The following is a 20,164-nucleotide window of genomic DNA, read 5'->3' on the forward strand; positions in this document are numbered from 1 at the left end:
CTGTTGGCTATCAGGTAGCCAGAACCCTTTGAGTGGTTCCTGAGATTGAACGACTGTTCCCCAAAGTATCCTAAAATCCACGTACTCTTGAGCTTTCTGCGATAATGCCGCCCATTAGCCACAACTTGCATGATTCTTGGGCTGTTGGGGAGTTAACACATACCTCAAGTACTGGTTTCTTCATCTAGAATGAGGCCGCTGATATTGATTTCACCTCAAACTCTCGTATGTCTTTTATATTTAAGAGGTATCCCCTTTGCACACCATTCGTCAAAGTCCCAAGGTTCGATAATTTCTCGCTACCATAGCAAATACGTATAAAGAGTCACATGCGTACTGGCAGCGTCAATGTTGTTGTTCTTATAAAGTGATCCCTTAACTCTGGGAACTGAGTGAAAGGCTTAATCGAACTTTGGCGAAGCGGCACTCCTAACTCTCGGCAGTTTGTAAATATCATTCTGGGAATCTATTCTTCTCTTAACTCTCCACAAGCCCACTAGCCTGATATAGCTATAGGATATTTTCCCTGCCCTTCCTCCAGAAGCTCTCACTCAAAGCATTGGCGTCTACAGAGAGGACTTCTACGTGGGAGGTGCGGTGCCAGCGGGGAGGAATCCAAATCAACTATGGCCATGGGGCATCAATAGAATGCGGGAAAAGGTAGCAAGAGCAATCCGCAATGATGGTCACATTCCCGCTTAGGGCGGATGAATGTTAGAATAGACTGAGTGTTGATTATCAGAAGAATTATCTTGTCCAATTAGGGCCGGTATCCTTTTTAGTGCAGTGGAATCGTATTGATACAAAGTTTTAATGGTATGACAATGAAAATCGCCTATGGAATAACCAGAGTTCTGGTAATGTAAAACAACCATGCGACAAGGCAAAAATACTAAAACTAAAAAGCCAATAAAGAAAGCACAACTTATGATCAAGATCCTATCCGCATCCAAAAATATAATCACCCTTGTCCCACCACCTGCAGGATGCTAAACCGCATCGAGGGCATTGACGCAGGTACCAGGCGCCGGCGTGATCAGGCGGAACTTTAGCATGGGCGCTAAATCCGCTGCCCTTTCCAAGGTAGGAGCAGTCAGGAACAGGTAAGCGCTTGAGAGTTGAGATTATCTAGGGAGGTCTCATCCCATTGTGGAGTACGCCCCAACCGGTTTTCTTATTACTACTGAATAAGAGAAATATTAATAGTATTTAATATATTATAAATAGTACTATATACGGGGGCAGCATTATTGTCCTTTGTAGGTCTTTATCAGCATTGTCGGGGCGATGGTGGGAGGAACTGTGGGGCCACACCACCATCTGAATAAATCCATGATTCAGACCAACTAGGGGTGCTCTCCAATGGGGTGATTAGATTGGCATACTGGCTTCTTGCTATTGTTCCTGAGGCCAAAAATATAAATTTAAAAGGAAAAGAAAAAGTTAAATAAAAAATAATTACTAAATATCAAAGAATCAAACATAATCATAGTTAACCTATTGCATTTTGACAGCGGATGTTCGGATACCTACATACCTGGAAGGTTTAATAATGTCATCTACTCCATACCTTATTGACTACTGATCACTCGCTAGCATTACGTAGCAGTATGGTAGTAGGCTGTAGGACCTTCCTGTCAGAAATTAGGAATGTTGTGAGACTATCTGTAGTTGTCTGGTAAATACCATTAATTCAAAAACATAATTTACTATCCTATGTCAATCACTCCATGATCTGATCCTTATCCTGATAACCGCCGCAGCCACACTGCCTCCTCCACCCCTCTGCACGGTTGCGTATGCAGCATAACCAGCATTAGTGTCGAGTCAATCGTCGTTTCTTCGCATTCGGCCCCCTTTGTGTTCCCGAACGCCCGAAGGGTGGCGATGTTGGGTGCCGCGCATTGGTTCAGGGGTAAACGGATGGGGAAAAAGGGACTCGAAATGCCCGCTGCCTCCCCACTACTCTACTTTCTACGATGTACCACAGGAGACCAACAGTCGCACATCCACTTGCAACTAACGTGGACTAACGTACCTAGTACAGAGTACGACGTACTACCCAAGGCATTAGACTAAGTAGTGACATACAGAGTAGTTACGTGCAACAGGTGGCTCCGGCGGATGGGGAAATTCCCCTTGCGTTTCCGTGCATTTGCACTTTGAATATCGCACTCTTGTAGGATAGGATGGAGGAAGAACTCGGAAGACGATCATCCGGTTTTTTTTTTAATTATTTCTCTTTGCTGGGTTGATATGGGTTGGATTAGTTTCTATTGCACCATAATAATATGATTTAATTTGAATAGTGTGAGCTGATTTTTTTTGCCCTTCTTTTTTTCAAAGAATTAAAAATACTCTCAGGAAAGGTAGTGAATTAATACATGCCAATCATCAAGGCTGAAAGAAAGACTAAAAATGAGGACTGACCACTCGTACTCCATATTTTCTGGAGTGTACGGAATCAATCGGAGTTAGTGCTTTATCGGACAAATGACCAGCCCTTTACCATGATCTGGACGTCAAATATGGTCTCAGAATAGACGTCAATGTGAGGATTCTGGCTGATCTGGAGGTCACTCTATTTCCAATCAAGGCTGTTCCGATGACTGCGAATCTCAATTCTAGCGATTCTGGGCGGTGATGGTGGGTGCAATTCCAAAATAGGTTTGAATTCAGGCACAGGGATCGTTAGCTGGGTCCTGGGGGTGGGCCTCTTTCTTTTTCTTTTTTCTTTTTTTCTTATTTTTTTTTTTTTTTGGTCCGTGGATCCTCGAGATTAACTTCCCACCACTTCAAGAGAAAAGGGAGGTAAGAAGAACATAAAACATGAAAAAAGTTGTTAGGTTAAAATCATAATGTCTTGGAGATGATATCCATCCAAGTCGTACGAAATCGATCGATCGTACTCAATCCAAACCCAACTTCATGCTCACTAGCCGTGCATGATGTAGGTATATCATCCTAAAGACCAGCCGGTTCCTGTTTCTAGCTGACTCTCGTGCTGCAAGTCACCCACTCCACCTCAACCAAAGGCTTGAAGGAACAACCGAATTTATTTCCCCTCACTCTTTCCACTCCGCCTCAACCCAAAACCACAGTTCCCCTCCCTACTACTGCTGACTAGTTATCGATATTGATTAAATAGATATTAGTTAATCCCTACATTACCCTCATTTCCGTGTTTGTTTTCATTTTGCTGCTTTTTTATTTGGCCTCTCGCCTGTCCTTTGTTTTATTTAGTATTGTTTTATTAGTGTCTCGCATCCTGCTTTGTTGATTGTATTGGCTGTGTGATTCCGCTATCCACAACTCTGCATTTCCTGCCTCCTTCTCCCAATATCCCATAATTCTTTTCATCCTTACCTTGCGCTCCCTGCCTACTTCCTCTATTCGCCAGAGCGCCTTAATTTTCTCTCACCTCTAGTCAATCGTCTCGTCGACGCTTCTCTGCTCTTCGGAAATATACCTCACTCCCCTTTCTCGTTCCGATTTCATACCTGTCGGAGGATTCGAGTCACCTGTCTCCTGTTGATCATTTCCAACACATCCTCGTTGGCATTCCACCCAAAAAAAAAAAAAAAAAAAATTCTTCTCTCGATTTCCACCATCCAACAACAGAGCTCACGTCATAGCTCTTCGATTTTTCATATTTTCCAATCCGACAGAGCAAACCCGTGCATCCTTCACCCTTTGTGGTGTCACAAATCTGAAACGCGTAAAGGGGCAACTCGATTATTACGTTGTGTGGTCGCTTCCAACACCTCCCACCCAGATGACCAGCTCAGGTACATGATATTTATCGACTGAGATTTGCGATCGTTAACAATACCCGATATTGGCTATTTTTGGTGTCTTTTGTTGTCAACTTGTCCAGTAGCCGGCTGGTCGCCCGTCATTATATACGGTTTTTTGGGGGGTCTTTTGTGTGCTTTTCTTTGATACAAACCCAAGCCTGCTTCCCTCATAATGTCAGTTGCGACTATGCTACAACCTGCCTCGAGAACCTCAACTTCCTCATCTTCGTCATTCCAGCCCGTTTCGCGTCAGAACACAATGTCTTCCCACGATACCCGTTCCCTCCGCCAGTCAAAGCGGATGTCAGTCACGACTTTATATATGTCTATGTCCGCAAAGGACATGGAAATGTCAGACGACTTGGCAAGAGGTGAGTATGCGCGGGTCCATGTGCTTAATTCGCAGTAATGCACTAACCACTTGCCTGGAATTAGCGCAAAAATACCTCCGAGAATTGAAATCCAAGATTTCATCCCAATCGAAGAAAAATTTCGTCCTTGAGAAAGATGTACGATACCTAGATTCACGGATAGCCTTACTGATTCAAAACCGGATGGCACTGGAAGAGGTAAGAACTTTTGCATGCCTGCGCATCGCGCGCGCGGCCTCCGCTCACATGTCTCCAGCAAAATGAAGTGGCCTGCCACCTCGACGACGCCATCGACCCCCAGGAGGGATTCTTCCCTAGTGACGAGAAAACGCAAAAGTACGGCAACCTTCTTTTCCTCCTCCAGTCTGAACCCCGCCACATCGCCCATCTGTGTCGCCTGGTTTCCATGTCCGAAATCGATTCCCTGCTTCAGACAGTCATGTTCACTATCTACGGAAATCAGTACGAGAGCCGTGAAGAGCATTTACTTCTGACCATGTTTCAGTCCGTCCTAACGTACCAATTTGATAACACACCCGAGTACTCCTCGTTGTTACGCCAAAATACTCCAGTTTCCCGGATGATGACCACCTATACGCGCCGTGGTCCAGGCCAGAGCTACTTGAAACAAGTCTTGGCCGACCAGATTAATTCTCTGATCGAGCTGCGTGATGTCGATCTGGAGATTAACCCTTTGAAGGTATATGAGACAATGGTGAAGCAGATCGAGGAAGATACAGGTTCTTTACCAGATTACTTGGCCCGGTCTGTTACGGCGGAGGCCGCCGCAGAAAACGAACGAGTCCAGGCCATCATTGCACCGCGCTTGAGAATGCTGACTGATATTGCCAATGGTTTCCTGACGACGATCATTAACTCCGTTGATGAGGCTCCTTACGGCATCAGATGGATTTGCAAGCAGATTCGGAGCTTGTCTCGACGCAAATATCCAGATGCCCAGGATCAAACCATCTGTACCCTGATCGGAGGCTTCTTTTTTCTGCGGTTTATCAACCCTGCCATCGTAACCCCGCGATCCTACATGTTGATTGAGTCAATCCCGACAGAGAGGCCTCGCCGCACCTTGACTCTTATTGCGAAAATGCTGCAGAACCTGGCCAACAAACCCTCATATGCCAAGGAGCCGTACATGGCGAAACTTCAGCCCTTTATCCAACAGAACAAGGAGCGTGTCAACAAGTTCCTGCTTGATTTGTGCGAAGTCCAAGACTTTTATGAGAGCCTGGAAATGGACAACTACGTGGCGCTCTCGAAGCGAGACTTGGAGCTGCAGATTACTCTCAATGAGATGTATGCAACGCACGCACTTTTAGAGAAACACAGTATTGCTTTGGCCCAAGACCAACACTCGCATCTTCACGAACTCTTACAAGAACTTGGGTCGGCGCCTCAGCAGGTTCCAAGAAAGGAGAACAGGACCATTACGATACCCTTGTTCAGCCGATGGGAAACGACTTTGGATGACCTAACCGCTGCCCTCGACATCACCCAGGAGGAAGTGTTCTTCATGGAAGCCAAATCAGCATTTGTCCAGATCCTACGGTCTTTGCCGCCGAACTCTTCGGTCGCGCGCCGCCCTTTGCGACTCGATCGCATCGCCGACACGGCAGCCACTCTGAAGAACGATGTTATGGTGCGGAAGGGAATTCGTGCCATAGAGCTGTTGAGTCAGCTTCAGGAAATGGGAGTCATCGATCGCTCCGACGAATTTAGTCTCCTGCGGGATGAGGTAGAGCAAGAACTGGTGCATCTGGGTTCCTTGAAAGAAAAGGTTCTGGACGAGACGAAGAAGCTCGAAGAGGTCTTCGCGACGATCCGTGACCATAATGCCTACTTAGTGGGACAGTTGGAGACGTACAAGTCCTACTTGCATAATGTTCGCAGCCAGTCTGAGGGGAAACAAAGGAAACAGCAGAAGCACCAGGAGTTGGGGCCATACAAATTCACTCATCAACAACTAGAGAAGGAAGGAGTGATCCGCAAAAGTAATGTTCCAGAAAACCGGCGCGCCAATATTTACTTTATGTTCAAGAGTCCTTTGCCAGGAACATTTGTCATAAGCTTGCATTACAAAGGTATTCTAGCTCTGCTTATCATAAGACATACTTTTTCAACGGCGTGCTAACAGAGGATCATTCAATAGGACGTGCTCGCGGCCTCCTGGAGCTAGATCTCAAGCTTGACGATCTGCTGGAGATGCAGAAGGATAACCTTGAAGATTTGGACCTGGAATATGTTCAGTTCAGCGTGTCAAATGTGCTGATGCTCTTGAACAAACGCTTCGCGCGAAAGAAGGGCTGGTAAGAGACTCGCAAGGGGATCACTACTATTCCCCGTTACGATGTATATGGAGAACATGCTGAGAATGTGCAGATTGCCCGGGCTCCCCAGAGCCAACTTTTCGCCATCGAGGTACTAAATGACGACATACGACTTGCGCTCCGACATGAACTCGACATGGCAACTGAGGCTCCTTTTGCTTGATTTATCTGTTTCTGTTATATCACGAGTGGGAGACAAACGGACGTATTCTTTTGTTCCGGGCTCACGGTTGGATGGAGGAATGATTATTTCTCTATGATTCCTGTTTTGATTCCCTCATTGACATGCGACTATAGGAGGATTTTAATTTGGTGAGAAGTAAAGCACCTCTCTCTGGGCTAGACTAGATTCTCCTCGCGGGCTCGAGGGCAGTCCCCACGGCCAAAGAGATCGGATGCTTTTTGCGTGATTGTATACCCCGCGGAATGATTTTGTATTGTGTTGTTTTTGGCAATTGCTTTGTAGGATTGACCTCTCATATGTCTTTGTGCTTTGGTCAACCTGTTGCCCTCGCATGTTATGCTTGTTTATATATCCCTGTGAAACCTGGAATTAATGAGGGTGCTTACAGGCAAGCTCTGTGCATTACCACCTAGTGCAGAGGACTCACTAGCCTAGACACTCTCCGATAGCTTGTAATCAATTTGAGACTTACAACATGCTGATTGTTGCAATTGTAGTTCATTTCTAGTACTCTCCTATTCACATGGAGAGTGGTAAATATGAGCAGGTTGGAAGAATCGAGCGAGTACTAGCAAACTCTCTGAGCTGTGTTCATATATAAGGGTACCACCCGTTTAAAGAGTTACCAGCTCAGTTGAATCAATCCCTCTTCTCCTATCAACTGACTTACTTTCACCCAAACACCCGAGCTTCTCGATATGTAGGCCATCATCTACTCGGTAGTTTCCCCATGAAATAAATGCACCCGCAAGCCCGAGGGTTTCATGGTTGGCACTCTGTACTGGGCATTACATATATACTGTCGGAAGATATTATAATATCGAGAATTACGCTACTATATTTCCAGGCGCCACTTCCGGCCATACTCAGGGGAAGGGAGATTGTCCCCTCATGACGTATCCCTTGAATTTAGGGGGCAGAATGGTCCACCACTTTGGCTGCCTACTACACCCTACTACCCCCTTTTCCATATTCAGAAATATCAATGTACCTCTGACGCGACATTGTCTCATCTGGCATGATGGGTTCTATTTCTCAGTAGAGGGAGAGGGGCTCATGATTTCTATCTATCCAATTTTGAACAGGACCCGCTCTATTATTCGCAATTCTTGCAGGAAGGAGGACTTGTCCTCCGAGGTGAATCAGTGGGGACAGATGGGCTGGGATTGAGGGTTGTATTATGACTTAGCAGAGAAAGGATGATTGATCATCTGAAATGGAGTTCTGTGGTAGATAGGGACTCTAGAGGAGGTAGGTGTCATGTACGGATAGATGCCGGTATTGCCTTTACCCTAGACCAGGCTTCTAAGACAAGGTTGCAGGAGGTGCCGTTGGAAATTCTGAGGGAGATGATTATGTATCCTCGAGAATTGAATCAGTCGTTTAGGCATTGTTAGAGAGAGAGAGAGACTGGTCTGTATGCACGTACATACTCGTATCTCAGGACAGACGTGGCCGTTGATGTGATGGACAACGTCATTTCATGGCCGATCTGTTTGCGTGGAATTCATCGGATTGGGATCAATCGATTGTCGCGGGATTTGTACATTGCTTCGAATCCTACAATGGGTGGTGATTCTGTGCTGTGTAGAGGACGACATCTGAAAGAAGTAGATACGGTGGCAATTTCCTCCTGGCTAGGAAGAGGGATAGATATTCTCCCTAAGAATGCCATTCAGTGTCAGAGACAAATTGTACAGATTGACATTGCTATCACGACTCGAATCGAGGCCAACTACAGCCCCTCCCGTGACTACTCCACGTTGACCGTCTGTCTGTACTGTTTTGTTCGTGTTTTGCCTCTCCATCCTCCCCCTCTTCTCTCTCTCGCTCTCCCTTTTAATTTTTCTTCGCTCGTCTCTCTCCCTCTGTCTCTGTCCAACAGGATTTATAAGCACAGCTCTCGTCCATTTCTGCGTTGCTTCTCCACCCCTCCCCTTATCAGTCCTGTCTCATCCTCCCACGCTAAACCGTTCCGACCACGGGTAGTAACTAAACTTATTCTCAATCTCTCCCTCTTCCGTCTCCTACACCGACGACCTCACCTTCACCTTCCCCAACTCCTCCTTCCCCCCTTGCCTCCTTCCACCACTCTCCAAATCCATTACCCATCATGGCGGCTCCTGTCGAAGACCAGACGCCCCTCAAGTCGAAGTACGATGACTACGATTTCCCGACAACTGCTCCGGAGCCCAAACCTGGCCACCCTGGCCATACCACCCCCGAGCAGGATGCCAAGGTGGAGAAGCTCCGAAGTGAATTGGAGCAATTGGGCTATACCGAACGGCTGGACACCCTGACCTTGCTGCGCTTTTTGAGAGCTCGCAAGTTCGATGTGGCTGCTGCGAAAACCATGTATGTCGATCTGGCTGGTCCCTTCACCGCCAGAGGGTAACGAGGGAAGACTTTATCCACTGACGAGAACTCTGTCTTAGGTTCATTGACAGCGAGAAGTGGCGCAAGGAGTTCGGCACCGACAACCTCGCTCGTACCTTCGAATACAATGAGAAGCAAGACGTGTTTAAGTATTATCCTCAGTACTACCATAAGACCGACAAGGTGTGTGTTCTCGGCCCCTGATCCTCGCTTCTTTTTACTGTCACCCGATGCGGACCGATTTAGTAGCTAACGGTAGTCTGCGAGGGGGAAACAGGATGGAAGACCTGTTTACATCGAGAAGTTGGGCAAGATCGACCTCACCGCTATGTACAAAATCACTACTGCCGAGCGCATGCTGCGGAACCTTGTCACTGAATACGAGAAACTCGCCGACCCCCGGTTGCCGGCCTGCTCCCGCAAGTCCGGCAAGCTCTTAGAAACCTGCTGCTCTATCATGGACTTGAAGGGCGTTGGAATTACAAGCGTTCCGTCCGTCTACGGATACGTTCGCCAGGCATCTATCATCTCACAGAACTACTACCCCGAGCGACTGGGTAAGCTTTACCTGATCAATGCCCCCTGGGGTTTCAGCAGCGTCTTCAGCGTCGTTAAGGGCTTCCTGGACCCGGTGACGGTCGACAAGATCCACGTCCTCGGTACTGGCTACAAGAAAGAGCTGTTGGACCAGGTTCCTGCCGAGAACCTCCCAGTCGAATTCGGAGGCACCTGCGAGTGCTCTGGAGGCTGCGAGCTTAGCGACATGGGTCCATGGCAAGAGGCGGAATGGGCCAAGACCCCCAAGTGGGCTGCTACCCCTACGGAGGAACAGTATGTTGTTAAGAATGAGGAATCAGGCCCCGAGCAGAAGACCGAGACGCAAGAGGCCGCCCAGCCTAGCGCATAAACCCGTATATTTGATTTGATTATTCTCTTTTTCTCTTCAACCTTTTTGGATCAATATGGTAAAAGTCCTCAGCGCTATTTCCTCCCATTTCTCCCTCTTGTTTTCGCAACATGTTCTGTGGAACAGACTACATACCTTAGAGCCCTTTACCTTTTCACCTATCATTTGGTCTCCGCCATCAGCCTTACCATCAAATTCAATAGTTAAAATATTTCTTTGCCTTGGACGGATGACTGGCAGAGCCGGCGGATTTCACCCCATTCTTCCTCACTCGATTTTCCTTTGGAGACTTTGCCTTTAGATATTAAACAAGTCCACATGAGCGGCGCGAGGTGCTTTTTGTTTTTCTTTATATATAGACGGACGGGGACCTGGGAGTAACGATGGGGCAAGAGGTGCAGAAAGTGGTTACCTGGTTGGAGGGTTTTCTGGTAGAGCTTAATATATAGCTGAGACGAGTTTCTCGAGAACACAGACCAGAGTCAGATTGTGTATTATATTCCGGCTCACAAACTTTATCAACTAGAATTAAAAAAGCATTCAATTATCAAGGGGGCAATAGTCATTCATCGCAATCAATGTTGGTATCATGTCCATCCATGCCTGACGCCAAATGCTTAAACCAGAAACAGAGAACATAGAATGAGAAAACAGGGAGAAAACTCGCATTCAAACTTTCTCCACAACATCCACGGCCTGAATAGCTCGTTCGGTTTTGCCTACAGTCGATGCCAAAGCATTCCCATCTGCTGCAGACTCCTCGTGAGCAGTAGAATCAGCACTATCACCTGGTACCGCTTCACCCTGGAGTCGAAGCAGAGTGCGCAATGCATCCTCATAGACCTCGGCTACTTCCCCATTACGCCACCGCTCGGCCTCACGTTCCGTTCCCAAAGGAACCTGTAGATCCCACTGAGCTTTACGGGACTTCCGACGCGACGGACCACTAGTCAACTTGTCGTCCAGACTCCGTTTCTTCGATTGTTGATCCGCATCCGGCATAGCAACATCCCCGTCTCCTGTAGAAGGGACAACAACATCAGGCTCTAATTTCTCTGCCCCCTGTTTATCCGTCATGTTCTCACCCGCACCTTTCGGGTGGTCGAAATCCTCGTCCTCCTCACCAAGTTCCTGTTCGTCCTCTTCGAGTGCCTTCTTCAATTGCTCCGTGTATATCTTTGCCGCTCGCCGCGGCGCATCTCGTCTCGCCTGCGCAACCGTTGTCGTGAGCGATTCCAGTTGCGCGTAGAGTGCCGTCACCCGCGACGCAAGCACCGTATCATATGGTTCGTATTCGATGGTCTCCGTGGGCGCGGTAAATGAAGCCGGAAAGGGGAATTGAGACGATGATGAATCCAGTCCATTGATACTGATGGATGAGGAGGCTGATGTGAAGGTACGCGTAATGAACTAGACATTATATGCAGGGTTAGTTCTTTTTCCTTTTGCGGTTCTCCGTTTAAAACCGTTCCTTTTATCGGATTGGAAGTTTGAAGGGGAACAGGCAGGTCTTTACCTCATCGACTAATTCGCGGACTCGCTCGCGCATCGGATCCGGTCCATCGTTTGCATTGGCTGATGGGGGTAAATGGAGATCGAGCTTTTGGCGTGAGACAGCGACGGCGTTTGCGTAGAGATAGGTGAAGTCTGCAGGGGATTGGAGCTCAATTTTGCGGTGCATCGTGTGTAAAGGACCTGTTGTATATGCGTGTCTTGTTTGCCTCCTTCTCCTTCTCTTTAATCCTACTGTGGAGCTCAGAGAGTCTTTAGATCGTGCCGAGACGCGTCGCAGTGATGATGAACGTCCCAATCCGGCAGGAGGGATTTCACCTGAATAATCGGACACTAACTTGCTTGTTGCGGCCTCAGGCACTCTTAGCCCCGCCGACGATGTCATCGATCCATCAATCCTTTTTTCGAAGCTTCAGCTGCCTGGCCCTGGACATGGTCTAATTGGTCACGTTTTTTGGTGCCCGCTTGGATTCGAGGCTACCCTGTTATTCTTTTTGCCGCTTTTATTCTGCTAGTATCTGATTCATTCTTTTATTGAACTGGAAAAGTCCCTCCCTTCCTACCAACTCTTCTTTTTGGATTTGGTGGTGTAGTGCCTTATCCAGCCAATCTCCCGGAAACTTCGTTCCCAGGCCACGAAGAATGCCCTCGGTGCGATGATATGGGCTAGTCGTGCTACTACGGTGTTGCTGAGGGCCAAATAATCATGGAGGATTCTCCCAATATTCTCCTCCTCGATCATACCTCCCCTCATGCTCAGCCCTCTGGCGTCGAAGCACTCTCCCAGGTTCCCACCGAACTCTCCAGGAACCTTTCCCGACGGTGGTCCAGGTCGTCTGTGCGGGGAGAATTGACCAAACGGAAGTACGCAAAATGGCAACCGCATCGATTAGGAATCACGGACGACGGTGATGCGGAGAGATCCTCGCATAGAAGGGATTTGTCCCTGACGGGTACCAATACAGCAATAGTGGGAGAGTCAAATCTCACGACTATTTCCTCCCAGCAAACGAGTGGACCATCCGATACCAACCAGATCAGTACCACACCGTCTACGGAGCAGGGAAGCGGCGGCCAGTCGCCCCGGTCAGGTTCGCAAGCTCGTATCACTGGCCTCAAACCGGGGAGCGCATTGGATATTCTCTATGAGAACCAACGAGGCTGGTTCTTCTGTGGGATTCCGCTCTACTCGCACCGCTCGCTTCTCAACTTCGATCCGGGTACGTGGGTAACGCATGACTTTAAAGATAGTCCGGTCGACATCACCACTGCCCAACTACCGGATCCTAGCTGGGAATGGGCGTGGAGAATGTGGTATGTGGATATGTCGGGTGATGTAGACGATCAGGGCTGGCAGTATTCGTTTTCTTTTGGTTCATCGGCCTGGCATGGGTCTCATCCCTGGTTTCATTCATTTGTGCGTCGGCGGCGATGGGTTCGGCTGCGGGTGAAACGAGCTTCAGAGAGGAGCCGTCAAGGTCAGACGGGTTTAGAACTGTCTCACATGCTCAACGAAGATTACTTCACCATTCATAGTGGGAAAATGAAGAGAGCGTTGAGCTTGGAGCGGGCGTCGCGGGTGACGTCGGGCTATCTGAGCGGGGCCACGACCAAGGCGGATGAAGGAGCTCCTTTGGAGGAAATTGGTAATATTCCTACTCTGATGCGCGCATTGAAGGGGGCGGTGGTGGACCGCGAGAAAATAGATGCTCTGAGGCGTTTTATCGAAGAAGGGGGCCATGAGTTGTACTATCTAGATGAAAAGGTATGTCTGCTGATAAGGATCATTAATGTTAGACTTACTGGCTGATACTGATGCGCCTCCCTTAGATCCCTGATATCATGTCTATGTTCGTTTTTCAGGCCTCTCGCTCGCAGTTCCTCACCCACTTGAACGGCGTTATCGACGAGCTCTATCGGCAGATATCGCAGGCCGACGACAAGGAAGTTGAAGATATGCAACGCAAAAAGGAACATCTTGAAAAGGCCGCAGGGACCGTTCAACATCATCTCAGAGGACCGGAGATCGTCAGTACTCCGCGCCGACATTCGGCGCCCGAAATGTTGGATTTGACCCCTAGTCCGAAGAAGCAGAGCCATCTGTCCAGGCATTTGGGGAAGTTTTCGTTCAAACCGATGGACGACGGAGGTCCCATCAAGGGGATACCGAAGGCAGCGGGAATCGGACGAGAAGTTCATATTTATCAGTACTCTCCCTAATTGCTATTTGTATTTTCTCTTTTGTTCTATTTTTTGGTTTGGCACGGATCTCTCGGGATATGATACCCACGTTCTCCTAGGTTGAAGTCGATGTTCAGGAGGAACGATGCAATCTTTCAATTGGAAATGACCGTACTAGATAATATTCATCATTATATTCTACTTATTCAACCTCGTATCACTATAAAGAGTCATACAGTGCTATGCTTATATTAGATTGTCTTCCGACTCAGGTAGACGGCCCGATGTTCCCGACCGCCTACCGTTTTGGCGCCACCAACAATTTTCGGCGTTTTTGAAGAAACCGACACCAGGAACAAACCATCTCTTGGATCTCTCTCGCATTCGCCGTCGCAGCCTCTCGAACAGATTCCACCCTCTTACCTTCCCTCCCTCTCCGACCCTCTCCCTTTCCATGCCTTGACGCATCGTTGGGTCTTTCCCGATGTTCTCACGTGGCCAAGCGTGTCTGAAAAGGCGTGGTCTCTCCGTCGTCTTGGACAATATCACGACTGGCCCCGAAGAACCTCTCCTCTTCCTCTACCCTCACTGGTTCACTTCGGCATTCCGAAAGCCCCGTCCTCTATCTTCCAGGTCGAGTGGATCTACAAGCAGTACTGGCTCCCGAGGGTCGGTCCCCAGAGCATCTCGTCCAGCCCGGGGATTGTCCTTTGGGTCTTCTTCGAGACGGTTGATATCGGGCAGCACTTATGCCATTAGAACTACATCAGATGGATCGACGAATGCAATTTCGGTGGGAGATGAAGCTACTATTTCAACCACACTGGACAATGGTCTGTCCGGGGAAGCTACGAGGCATGAAGGCAATGCGACAACCGGCCCGGAACCCACGAGACTGAAGTCTTCGCGCTCACGCACTCCGAGGGGCGACGTAACGGGAGTTAAACAGGGGAAAGGGCATGTGATAAATGCCTTAGCTGATAATGAGATGGAAGCCGGACAACAGCCTGTTTCTCCGAGTGTCGGAGGAAATGATCACGTCGACAGAACGCACTCGAAGACATTGACAGTGATCACGGGACAATCACCAATTGCGAAGCCACTTTCTGGCTTGAAAAGACTGTCAGTCAGGGATAGACGGAAAGTTCGATATCGACGGGATCACAACACGACATCCAAGATGGACCATGAAGACAGGATACAGAGTTTGCTGGTGCGGTTACAGCAGGATATTCACAGGTCGGGTAAGAAGGGATCGAAGCAGAAGGAGCTTTTAGTTCCAGAGGAGACACTGGCACTGCTTGCGGGGATTACTGACATGGCGATGAAGGAGAATATTTGGTATGTGCATGTCCACAATGGATGTAAAGTGCATGTGCTGCATCCGCTAGAGAGTGAGGGACAGTATCGGAAGGTTCTGCTGTCCGGATCGGAGCGAGTGATGGAACTGGTCTGCGATCGCATTTCCCACGTACGGAATCTCCAGGAACTTGGCGATCCTTTGGTCGATATTAGGAAACCGGTGGTGCCGATATTTCCTTCCATGGAGGCCTTGAGGAACAAGAATATTTCCCCGCCGCTTATTCGGGGCGTATGGGACCACTATAGGGCCACAAGGAACCCAGCGAAACTAAGTACGATTCGCTCTTTGTCCAAGGACTTGTCGACGGTGCGGGAGTTTGCGGAGCATGTAGACGAGTTGACAAGGTCGCAGCCTTCGCGCGATGCGGTCCTTGGGTATAAAGAGATGCCTCACCGGAAGCAGGTGGCTGAGGCCCTGATTGCGCTATTCAATGATGATGCAAACAGTCGACTGTTTTCGACCGCTGCACTGAATCGTGCGCTTTCTTGGATGTGCGACTATGAATTTCTGCACTGCACAGGGACGGTTCTCCTTCGTGCCGAGCATGTTGCAACAGTAGACACCTTCAACATCCTTCTGAGGTCAGCGGCGAAAAGGCAGGATATGGGCTTCTTTTATCGGTCTCTGCTGGTCATGTTGCGGATGAAAATCCGTCCCAACGACTTTACCTGGCTTGCGTATCTCGACAGTGCTGTCGCTCCAAAAACGAAAACCGATCGTATGGCTTGGCTGATAGAAAATGGCTATATCACTCAAACCGATGCGGTGCGGACGGCCCTGCAGATGACTATACAGGATACGTTCCTCGCTCACCTTGAGAGCGGTCGCAGTGTGGATTCGTTCATCAACATGACGATTGATTCGCATGGGACCAACTGGTTTTCGCCTTCCTTGATCAGCCAGATGTTCAGCGTCACATCTCGCCTGAAGGATTTCTCAGCAATGGACCGGTTACTGCAAATCTGTCAACAGCAGGGGCTTACTCTCGATAGCTCCGCGGTCAATCAAATCCTGTTGCTATTTCAGTCGGATATATTTTCCGCGATCCGGTATCTGTTCCGATGCAGTGAACATCCCGAAACCATGCTCAAGACGGAGGCATGGGAGAGGCTCTTTCTGATTGCATTCAAAGGTCGTCATTACAATATCTGCCGCGTGCTCTGGCGGTATGCCTGCATTCACAAGGGTATGACGTGGAACATGAAACGGTCTGTACTCCTTTCGCTGACCCGGAATGTCACGCGCAAGAAGAAAAAGGATCTGGATAACATCTGGCGCACCAGTGCAGGCAAGGTTATCGTCGGGGTCGACTTGCACCTTCCGCACTACCTGGGGAAAAGCTCGGTCTTGGAAAATGTGCCGCCCGAGTTCCACCACAGTGCAGTTTCATACCTAGCCAGCGGGTTTAAAACCGAGGGAGAAGAGCGCCAGAAACAATTGCATCTCGCCAAACTATTGATCCAGCGCGATATCCAGGTCGGTCCCTGGTACCGCCCGACGCAGTCGTTCTCTATCATGCTGGAGGCAGCCGCCTTGATGGATCAAGAATGGAAAGGGGTGCCACGGCCGATGCAATGGTTGATGCAGAACGCCATCCAAGTGCCGGTGCAGGCCTCCAACTATCCGCAATGAGCATGGATGGTATTCTTGACATTTAACAGCCTGTACACCCTTCCGAGGGTATAATCCTCCCAAGTCTACATTTATCTGACCCTACATCTATATTTTCACGATAATTCCTTGTCACACTACATTATTTCAGCACATTCTGGGCGTGGTTGGTGTCTGTCCAACCTTGATCCCTTCACATGTTCCGGTTCCTGTACATCGGCGTTGCTTCTTGTTCACATACCTGTGTATATTACGCCACTCAATCTCCCGTGCGTGACCACGCGGTCATGCACTGTATATATATATACTGCTCAGACTAGAAATCATTTCCTGAAAAGGTAGTCATTAATTCATCTGGTCTATTGTCGTAACTGGGTATATATCTATAGGGGAATCTCTCATCCGCTACCGTTTCCGTACAGCAACGCCGCCGGCGGCGGAGCAGGCATTGGACCGGGCATTTCAGGCGCTGCAGGGCCGTACGGATCGAAGGATGTTCTGATCGACCCGACACCTTCTTTCAAATATAACACCAAGCGGTAGGCGGAATTCCCATTCAAATAGTACCGATGGAGACGTTTGCTGCGCAGGAAGCCGAGTCGTTCGTAGAGCTTGATGGCGGCCGTATTAGTGATTTCAGTCTCGAGGGCGATCTACCAAGACACATCTTAGTCAGTACCATGGACAAGGGAAGGGGGAGAGTGATGAGATGGGAACAATGTATGTGTCTGTCAATCAGGCTAGACAATGTAACACAGTGGAACGAACCTCATCCGCATTCCGTTCAATCATCGCATCGATAGCCATGCGCACGAGCTTCGTTGCAATACCTCTTCCTCGGAACTCCTCGCGCACAGCCAACATGGCAATATAGCCTCGCAGGGGCCCATCACGGTGCGGTTCCAGCTTGGAAACCACGACCCCTACCATCGGATCCGGCCGGGTGTCGTCCATCGCCATAAAACAGAGATCACCCCATTGGTAGAGAAAATACCGGTAAACGTAGATACTGTAGGGTTCGGATAAATCCTTGGAGATCAACTGGCGCATGGCTGCGACGTATTCGTCCTCGCGGGAGCCATCGTAACGCACGTAACGGAGGTCAGAAGAAGGAGTAGTGGTGAATGCAGCGGCGGGGATCGCATGCTGGTTCATTTCTGAAGAGAAGATTTGTATGGTGTGGGTGGTGGTGGTGGTGGTAGGAGGAGAAGAGAGAAGGTCGATGAGAAAGTGAAGGGTGACGGCGATGCCTAAAAACGGATAACGGATAACGAAAGGGAAGATTTTCGTGACGTCCGTTCGACATGTGATTCGATTTTCTTGGTCTTGGACTCTCTTTTTCTTCCTCCTCTTCTCTCGTTTCGCTTCTTTTTTTAAAAAAAATTATTTTACCTACACATCTATCAGTCCAATAATCCCCTCCTTCTTCCGTCCGATTTCCCCAGTGTCTCGTCCTGTCCTGTCCTTTCCCCACTAGTTCCCTGGCGGTCGCCCATATGCTCCGCCGTCGCTTGGCTAAGGTCAAGGACGAGGTCCCCACGACGACCGAATCCTCGCCTACGCCGACTCCTCCGTCTGAGAAATATGGATCATTTGTCACGAAGCCACGCAGTAAACGTCGCAATGGCCTGATCTTCGCGTTGGGTGGGATTTTTGGCATCCTTGTTGCCGTACTCTTCGCCAACCAGCAGGATGTTATCAGTCTCGATTCTCTGATGGATCTGAATCTGGAATCGTTGATGGATGTGATTCCGCAGGGTATTCTCAAGGATGTGAGGGAGTTCTCGGTATGTGAACGGTATTGGTTTATTATTGGCTCGATAGGAGCAAGTACGGTACCGGGCAATGGCTGACGGATCCTATCCCCCGCCAGCAACATGAGCGTGATACGGTCAGTTATGATTCCTTCGCCGTGGGTCTTCAGCTTCAGGCGCAGGGGCTCGAGGCCAAACATCCTGTTGTCATGATTCCAGGGGTCATCTCCACGGGGCTCGAGAGCTGGGGTACGGGGTTGCAGTCCCGACAGTACTTCCGGCGTCGGCTCTGGGGGAGTTGGAGTATGATGCGGGCATTGGTCCTAGACAAAGCGGAATGGAAGAACCATATCATGCTAGACAAGGAGACGGGACTGGATCCGCCGGGAATCAAGCTCCGGGCCGCGCAAGGATTCGATGCCACCGATTTCTTTATCACCGGCTACTGGATCTGGAACAAGATCCTCGAGAATCTTGCGAGCATCGGATACGATCCAACTAATGCCTTTACGGCGGCTTACGACTGGCGCTTGGCATATCAAAACCTGGAAATCCGTGACCAGTACTTCAGTCGGCTGAAATCCTACATCGAGAGTGCTGTCCTGGTGCGGGGTGAGAAAGTGACCCTGGCCTCGCACAGTATGGGTTCACAGGTGGTGCTGTACTTCTTCAAATGGGTAGAGAGTGCCGATCACGGCAAGGGTGGCAGCGACTGGGTCAATGACCACATTGCGTCGTGGATCAACATCAGCGGGTGCATGCTGGGTGCCGTCAAGGGTCTGACGGCCGTCCTGTCGGGCGAAATGCGCGACACGGCGCAGCTGAATGCCTTCGCCGTGTACGGACTGGAGAAATTTCTGTCCAAGGAAGAACGTGTAGAGATCTTCCGTGCTATGCCGGGTATCTCAAGCATGTTACCCAAGGGGGGCGAAGCCGTCTGGGGGAATTCCACTTGGGCGCCGGACGACCAACCGGGCCAATCGATGACGTTCGGCAACGTGCTGAATTTCCACGAGAGCAACTCGACCCTGACGGCAAAGAACCTGACCATCTCGGACAGCCTGTCGTATCTGCTGGACCAGAGCGATGACTGGTATCGCGACCAGGTGCTGGCCAGTTACTCCCACGGCGTGGCGCACACCACCAAGGAAGTCGAAGCCAATGAGAAAGACCCGCGCACCTGGCTCAATCCCCTCGAGGCCCGGTTGCCACGAGCTCCAGACATGAAGATCTACTGCCTCTACGGCGTGGGCAAGCCGACCGAACGCAGCTACTTCTACCAGGAGGAGCGCGATCCGCTGGTCAACTTGAACGTCAGCATCGACACCACCGTCACCAACAACGACGGGGTAGACCACGGTGTCGTCATGGGCGAAGGCGATGGCACCGTCAATTTGCTGAGTGCGGGATACATGTGTGCCAAGGGCTGGCATATCAAACGATATAATCCCGCCGAGGTCAAGATCAAGGTGTATGAGATGCCACATGAGCCGGATCGATTCTCTCCCCGCGGAGGTCCCAACACAGGTATGCCCAGCTTCTATTCAGTACTTATATATTCCCATTTATGGTTCTAATATGTATCAGGTGATCACGTCGATATCCTCGGTCGCTCTTCTCTTAACGAACTCATCCTCCGGATTGCCAGCGGACATGGCGACGAAATCGAAGACACCTTCGTCTCGAAGATCAAAGAATATGCCGACCGAGTGAAGATTTACGAAGAATAAAATAGTAATATTAATGAGCTTTCTTTCTTCATATAT

General features: G+C 49.3%; 7 protein-coding genes across 7 annotated transcripts; 5 read left to right on the forward strand and 2 right to left on the reverse strand.

The window, feature by feature from the left end:
- Nucleotides 1-4,056: 4,056 nt before the first annotated feature.
- GAP1_1 (Ras GTPase activating protein IRA2) lies at nucleotides 4,057-6,493 on the forward strand (the record flags this gene model as incomplete). Its single annotated transcript, XM_033572139.1, has 4 exons — nucleotides 4,057-4,168; nucleotides 4,233-4,366; nucleotides 4,425-6,264; nucleotides 6,333-6,493. The coding sequence occupies 4 exons, from the start codon at nucleotides 4,057-4,059 to the stop codon at nucleotides 6,491-6,493; spliced, it is 2,247 nt and encodes a 748-aa protein (XP_033425454.1).
- Nucleotides 6,494-8,807: 2,314 nt separating this feature from the next.
- On the forward strand, nucleotides 8,808-9,977 carry SEC14 (SEC14 family lipid-binding protein; the record flags this gene model as incomplete). The annotated part of the gene is made up of 3 exons (XM_033572140.1): nucleotides 8,808-9,049; nucleotides 9,130-9,253; nucleotides 9,330-9,977. The coding sequence occupies 3 exons, from the start codon at nucleotides 8,808-8,810 to the stop codon at nucleotides 9,975-9,977; spliced, it is 1,014 nt and encodes a 337-aa protein (XP_033425455.1).
- Nucleotides 9,978-10,646: 669 nt separating this feature from the next.
- ATNIH1004_007518 (uncharacterized protein) lies at nucleotides 10,647-11,658 on the reverse strand (the record flags this gene model as incomplete). Its single annotated transcript, XM_033572141.1, has 2 exons — nucleotides 10,647-11,387; nucleotides 11,494-11,658. The coding sequence occupies 2 exons, from the start codon at nucleotides 11,656-11,658 to the stop codon at nucleotides 10,647-10,649; spliced, it is 906 nt and encodes a 301-aa protein (XP_033425456.1).
- Nucleotides 11,659-12,195: 537 nt separating this feature from the next.
- Nucleotides 12,196-13,709, forward strand: ATNIH1004_007519 (uncharacterized protein; the record flags this gene model as incomplete). Its single annotated transcript, XM_033572142.1, has 2 exons — nucleotides 12,196-13,254; nucleotides 13,320-13,709. 2 exons carry the CDS (start codon nucleotides 12,196-12,198, stop codon nucleotides 13,707-13,709), a joined length of 1,449 nt encoding a protein of 482 aa, XP_033425457.1.
- Nucleotides 13,710-14,154: 445 nt separating this feature from the next.
- ATNIH1004_007520 (uncharacterized protein) lies at nucleotides 14,155-16,665 on the forward strand (the record flags this gene model as incomplete). Its single annotated transcript, XM_033572143.1, has 1 exon — nucleotides 14,155-16,665. The coding sequence occupies one exon, from the start codon at nucleotides 14,155-14,157 to the stop codon at nucleotides 16,663-16,665; it is 2,511 nt and encodes an 836-aa protein (XP_033425458.1).
- Nucleotides 16,666-17,042: 377 nt separating this feature from the next.
- Nucleotides 17,043-17,799, reverse strand: NAA30 (peptide alpha-N-acetyltransferase MAK3; the record flags this gene model as incomplete). Its single annotated transcript, XM_033572144.1, has 2 exons — nucleotides 17,043-17,297; nucleotides 17,413-17,799. The coding sequence occupies 2 exons, from the start codon at nucleotides 17,797-17,799 to the stop codon at nucleotides 17,043-17,045; spliced, it is 642 nt and encodes a 213-aa protein (XP_033425459.1).
- A 341-nt stretch (nucleotides 17,800-18,140) lies between these two features.
- ATNIH1004_007522 (phospholipid:diacylglycerol acyltransferase) lies at nucleotides 18,141-20,128 on the forward strand (the record flags this gene model as incomplete). Its single annotated transcript, XM_033572145.1, has 3 exons — nucleotides 18,141-18,431; nucleotides 18,518-19,925; nucleotides 19,986-20,128. The coding sequence occupies 3 exons, from the start codon at nucleotides 18,141-18,143 to the stop codon at nucleotides 20,126-20,128; spliced, it is 1,842 nt and encodes a 613-aa protein (XP_033425460.1).
- Between the last annotated feature and the right edge of the window lie 36 nt (nucleotides 20,129-20,164).

This window comes from Aspergillus tanneri (assembly GCF_003426965.1).
Source record: "Aspergillus tanneri strain NIH1004 chromosome Unknown AapTan_7_pilon_pilon_pilon, whole genome shotgun sequence".
NCBI classification, from domain to species: domain Eukaryota; kingdom Fungi; phylum Ascomycota; class Eurotiomycetes; order Eurotiales; family Aspergillaceae; genus Aspergillus; species Aspergillus tanneri.